At 39.7% G+C, this 6,563-nt stretch overlaps 1 protein-coding gene across 1 annotated transcript; it reads left to right on the plus strand.

Moving 5' to 3' along the window:
• Positions 1 to 1,193, plus strand: LOC107727301 (homeobox protein Hox-B1b-like). Its single transcript, XM_016537130.1, has 2 exons — positions 1 to 649; positions 765 to 1,193. Exons 1-2 carry the CDS (start codon positions 76 to 78, stop codon positions 1,100 to 1,102), a joined length of 912 nt encoding a protein of 303 aa, XP_016392616.1. The 5' UTR covers positions 1 to 75; the 3' UTR covers positions 1,103 to 1,193.
• The last annotated feature ends 5,370 nt before the right edge of the window (positions 1,194 to 6,563 follow it).

Consider the following 6,563-nt stretch of genomic DNA (forward strand, 5'->3'; position numbering starts at 1 on the left):
AGGTTGTAGGGGCACTGGGACCACACATCAGCCTATATTGACCCTGCTTAATCAATTTTGCTTGGTCAGTCAACAATGAATTCCTACTTAGATTATACGATTTATAACCGTGGTGCTAACACTTATAGTTCGAAGGTTGGGTGTTTTCCGATGGAGCAAAAATATTCGCCAAATGTTTGTGCAAGTAGTAATAGTTACATTCCCGAGGGACGGCCAGTCGGAGGAAACACTTTTACAACCGCACAGCACGAAGCTCATGGCACAACTTACGAACTTCATTCGCAGCAATACCACATCAACATGGACATGGGGAAAACTGGACACACCAATTTTTGCAAGCAAACTCGACCTCCTCTCTCGGACTATGGACATCAACACGTTCTCACTCAAGCAGATGACCACTTGCGTCTTCAGTCCCCTGCTTTTTCTGTCGTGAACATGGAAACATACAGTGAATCTAACTGCAGGCCTGGCTCGGTTTCTGCAAACCATTATCAGTCATATCCCTATGAAGAACAGGAACCACACGGCTATGGTTCGTTAAGCAAGTACCAGGTCTCCCTTGACGGTGACAGCGACTCCAAGACGAACATCAAACAAGCGCCAACGTTTGACTGGATGAAAGTCAAGAGGAACCCTCCTAAAACAGGTGAGTTAAGGCTAATTACAATGGCTACTGTAAAAATTGAAGTACGTAATATTAAAAATTGTCAATTGAGGTTTCTAATCTAAGTCTTTTTTGTTCATAATTTTGTCTCTTTCAGTTAAAGTCGCCGAATATGGGATCCACGGTCAGCAGAACATAATACGCACCAATTTCACCACCAAGCAGCTCACCGAACTTGAGAAGGAGTTCCACTTCAACAAGTACCTGACCAGGGCGCGCAGAGTGGAAGTGGCCGCCACCCTCGAACTGAACGAAACGCAGGTTAAAATTTGGTTTCAGAATCGCAGAATGAAACAGAAGAAGCGCGAGAAGGAAGGAACAGCCCCGGTAATTAAACGTGTGACTCTTTGCTCTGCTGGTCAAAGCGCAGACAACTCAAACAGCTCATCCCCGGGTGCTTCGCCTACCTCAGACTCTTCCACTGCTATTCGATGACTACTTGCCTTTGTGGCAAACGAACTTACATTTCAACGTTGTGCTGTGGAGAACTTCTTAACTTATTCTGCTGTCTTAGACAAAGCATAAAATATGCGCTAGCATGTGCATGCGTTTTATATATAACGCAAAATACTCAATTTTGCTGCATTAGAGCTACCGAATTCATGGTTCAAAATGCATTAACAGGGTATATGCTTAATAGTCCAAAGCAAGACGTTTAAATGTTATTTTTTTTCTGTCATCAGGTTGATATCCTTTTTTGCACTACTGATTCATTCTTTTGTTGAAAGAGTAAAAAAATGTAGAAAAGACTGACATGTTTATGTATTTAGAAAACAATCTGGCCAGTGACTTTCTGATAATTAAATACATTTTATTTTTCTCAAACATGTTTGTGGATTTAATCCAATTTAAATCAATTTATTGATTTTCTTTTAATTAAAAGGCTCTTCATGATGTTGGTATGATTGTGTCCTTTGTCAGAGGATGTTGCAATACAATGGAGCTCATTTAAATCAGTGTTGCTCTAGTCTGTATAGTTTGACAAGAGGAATGTTGCATTACACACCAGGTGGCTTCCTATGACCTTTTCACCTTTTTGTGCCTACAGGCTCTCTAAACATGTAAACACTCCTTGGTGCTCAGTATAACACTCACTGACTAGATTTGAGGTTTCAATCCTACTTGGCACAGCACAATGATACTGCAGGTTAAGAAAGGATAAAACCCTTTCTAACTCTTTCTAACAAGATAATTTATAAGGCCCCATGCATTTCATTTGTACATTTCTTAACCAAGGCCATAAAGAAGAGTGATAGATATTGAAACAAATTCTGTAGATTATAATAATGCACTAAGAAATAAAACAAATGGCCTTTGTTTGCATAAACAGTTTACTGTAAATCTGTGTATTTTTTCATTTAATATTTTTTTGGGGCATCAGATTAAAATGTATGCGAAGAGGAGCAATTACAGGGGGAAAAAATGTTTAACCTTAGATACTATCTCCATTTGCCTCAATTCTTCTAGAAAGTTTGCAAGGTTTCATTTCCCTGATCATCTGATGGACTGCTCCAATATTTACCCAGGGTGTTGGGTTTGCACAGTATTTGCCCCAGCAGCCACGCACTGTCAGCACCCTCTCCACTGACCAGGTTCACTCAGAGTTCAGGCCTAAATTAATACACAAAAGCCATGGGCCTGTCCAGCAGGGGATGAGAGGTCAATCAGAGTGTTATCTCTCTCAAAAATGAATTATCTACCACAAACTAAAAATTGAATTGAATGTCTAGTAAAAATAGACAATAATACATTTTAAATGAATTAATTAAATTAAACTGCTATTGAGGTTTAGATATTAGTTCAACTGAAAATTTCACTTAAATAAAGGTGAAATCATGACAAACTGGCGAAACCTGCATACATTTAATTTTACTATTATGCTTTAAGCTATATTGTAGTATGCCCAGTTTGAGTTAAATCCATCCCAAGACAGTCCAACTAACTAAATGACAAACACTGGTGGTAAGGACATGCTGCTGAATAAAAACATCTTTATTTAAGTATGAAAATTCATAAATACGCCACAATGACACAAACATCAATGTTGAAACGGCCATGCAAATTACACTTCAGAAATCCAATTCAAATATATCAGTTGATTAGCCAGAAGGGGAAAAAAGCTACAATGTTGCATGTTTACTTAAAGTTATTAAGTATCTAGTATTTGTTGCTTGCTCTTTTGGGTTGTGTGGCTCTGGGCTCCTATGGGTCTCCCATCTGTGGGCATCAGTGGAAGAGCTACAGTGCTGCAGAGACAGATGTTCAGTCAGCCTGGAGGAGGAGGCTGTTTTTCACCAGATTGTCAGTGTGCAGAAAAGGCTCACACTGCAGAATGTGGGGCAAGAGGAGCATCTGAGAATTAAGAGAAGATAAAAATAGCATCCTCAAACAATAATGCGTATAAAGAAATAGGCTATGTGTGGAAAGACGCGGAGAGAGAAAATAAATGTGCATCTGTGAAAGAGGCAGTCAGCAATAGTCATCAGAAAGTCGGTAATTTTGTGAAATAGTGGAGTGACTGTTTTTAAGATTACATTGGGTAAGATTAGCACATATTTCAAAAAAGGTGCACTATACATACTGATAAATGATGCCACAGTATTGCATATCACTTTGCTGGCAAAAATTACTTGATGGATTTGATCATTTTGTGGAAAATTGTATAGATATTTAAATCTCCCTGCAAGGACAATATATACTACAATTCAAAAGTTTAAGGTCAGGAAGTTTTTTTTTTAAAGACTAATACTTTCATTCAGCAAGGATGCATTAAATTGATGAAAAGTGACAGTAAAGACATTTATAATATTACAAATGATGTCTATTTCAAATAAATGTTTTTTTAAACTTCTAATTCATCCTGAATCCTGAAAAAAAAATCCTGCACAACTGTTTTCAACATTGATAATAATAAAAAATGTATCTTGAGCACAAAATCAGCATATTAGAATGATTTCTGAAGGATCATGTGACAGTGAAGACTGGATTAAAGGCTGCTGAAAACTGAGTGTTGCCATCACATGAATAAATTATATTTCACAATTTATTAAAAACAACAACAGTTACCTCCAGTATTTAATAAAATGCAATGGGCAAAAAAGGAGAAATTTCATGTTAAAAATTCAATGACAAAAATCATATTGACAGGTACACCGCCTTTGCTGTCAGGTCACTTTTTAAGGTGATGTTTAGGGCAGATCTGAAGCTTGCAAGGTATATACTCTCCCTGCTGGGTGTGCTTGTCAGAGGGTCTTTTACAAATCAAATGCCTGGCTTGACTTCCTGAGTCTTGTTCAAGTCCCTCTGAAGCATGTCACTCTGCTGGGGTGCATGACCTCAAAGAGATAAAAGAATACTGTATACACTATTCATGGGCTTGAAACAGGGGTCAGGGGGTCATTTTATATGTCTTCTTGTCTTTCACAGACATACAGTCAACAGCTAAGACAGTGGCCACATGCAGATAGCCACCTCCTCTCGCTGAAAACAGGAAGAACAGGAAGCCTTCCTCTTGTGCTCTCCACACAGACCCGTATGACCCTCCCCCTCTCGCTCAATCGTATCCATGTCCTCGCGAGGCCATATAATCAGTCCACCGCCTTATAAGCTGAGTAACCGAGAGGGAAAGCTTCAAAGACCCTGCAGCACACGAGCTGGGCTGTTGCCAGCAAGCAACCAACAGATATTGGCTTAGGCAGTGTAAAAACAAACATGTGCAAGATTTTTTTTTTATAGCATAACACTGATTAGATTATGAGAGAGAAGTGAAGTTATTGCACCTGCTCAGAGAGGGCGAGTTGGAAAATTGCCAGTTACTCTCAAAACCAACACTACAGTGTTTTTGTCATAACCGAATTGACAAATTTCCTGCATGTGGTTTTGTTTGTAGGGATCTTAAAGGTTGGCAAAGTGTAACCGGTGCTCCGTCACTCATATGATTTAGAGAGGCAAGTAGTGCGCGCCAGAGGGAGACAAATGAAAGCTGACAGTTCATTTTATCAGTGACTGATCGTTGATCTCATGGACTGCCTCCCTGGTCTCTTTTAGAAGGCGGTGAAGGTTGAATATTAGTGGATACTGATACAACCAACCGCCCCCTTCAGAATCCCAAAGGCTTTATATTCCAGCCAGCAGAATATGAGTGCAGCATGACACACTGAAGCTACAAAAGCAAAGTATCAGATTTCAGTAATAAAATTAACATGATATTATTTGATTCATATTTTTCCTTCCCACAGCTAAATCAGTTAAACAATTTGAAAGTTTGTGTTTGTGGCTTCATGAGGAAAATATTGACTGTAATTATGTTTAAAAGGGATAGTTCACACAAAAATGAAAGTTCTGTCAATATTTACTCATCTTCATGTTGTTCCAAACCAGTATGACTTTATTTGTTCTTTTCAACACAAAAGAAAAAAAATAGAATGTTTTAACTTGTTTTTGACCATGCAATGAAAGTAAATGGGGTCCAAAACAGCATCGGACAGCATGGGGATGTTCATTGTGTGGAAAAAACAACCCTGGAATTTTTTCCAAAATATATATTTTTCTTTTTTTTAAATTCCACAGAAAATAAGAAATGCATGCAGGTTTAGAACAACATAAGGATGACTTTTTTGGGGTGAACTAACCCTTTAAGCATATGCACATGAATAGAGGTTTCTCTGAAAAATTCTCATTTCAAACTTTTTCGGCTCAGAGGTTCCCAGAACTATCCATTTCAACAGTTTCAATTGGTCCTATACAATTTAGCCACTAGCATAAGAGAAAACTAAGAACTGAATTTATTCTCAAGAGCTAGTGAAAACTGTTCCTCTAAGTTCACCATGATTGATATGTGGGTGTTGACATACACTGATACCATGGAAACTCTTTCACAAACGATCATACTTTCCCCCCATCTACTTTGGAAAAATTTACCACACAGGTCCTTAAACACCCACAAAAACAGCTTCTAAGTGCTGCCTGCCTGAAGTGTCTTGTGCATGTGTGGGGAGGTTAATTAGCAGCAAGGAGCAGAACTGAGTTCAAAGGGTCAATCCAGCGACAGAGATGAGCCCAAGGCTTTGCACGGGCAGAAATGTTTTCATACCATTTAACAGGAAAGGCATTATAAGCCAATTGATAGTAATTGAATCTCATAATGGAAAAGACGACAAACTCTGAAACTGTTCCAGTGCCTTCATATTGACCCCTGGTCTCTAGAGGGGTGTGTGACCATGTTGGAGTGTGATTTCTGTCAGGTCGGGGCAGTTGAGGGGGGGGGGGGCTCTCAGATGACAGTTCTGCCCCTCCCCCAAGTGAAACGCAAATGAAAAGGAATGCAGAGATAAAAAGCCTGTGTCCCCAGATAAGGGGACAGAAGAAAGGAGTAGGCGAATGCTAAAAGAGCTCTCTTGGGGAGATGCGAGGAGCTGATGGCAGTGTTGGTGGTAGGAGATCATAGCAGGTTCCTCTCATCAGCCTAGGCCTGTGTTTGATACTGGGTCTTTGTCGCTCTTTCAGCAGTGCATTGTTGGGAGGTGTAATCCTGGGCGGATTACAAAGGCAAGATCCTTTCATATGGCTGTGCCCAGCAGGCAGGAGGCAGTACTCATGTTGGAGTGGAGGGCCACGCTCATTCCTCTATCTACCTTCACAACGGGGCCATAGCTGCAGGGACAGTGACGCAGGGGTCATTCGGTCATGTCCTCTCCTTGGAAATCCGCTCCCCCTTTTACATTCAGATGTTTTTCTTTCATGATCTCCCTCCACCCTGTACCTGTGCACAACGTCTTACACCCAACTAACTGACAAATACCACAAAATACTGAATATGAGCTCTAACATTTAGAGCCACACATTGAATTAAATCTTCCACAAAGTTTTTTTTTTTTTTTTTTACTATATTATCGGT

Source organism: Sinocyclocheilus rhinocerous, unplaced genomic scaffold (genome assembly GCF_001515625.1).
Source record: "Sinocyclocheilus rhinocerous isolate Xijiao unplaced genomic scaffold, SAMN03320098_v1.1 scaffold186, whole genome shotgun sequence".
Lineage (NCBI taxonomy): Eukaryota > Metazoa > Chordata > Actinopteri > Cypriniformes > Cyprinidae > Sinocyclocheilus > Sinocyclocheilus rhinocerous.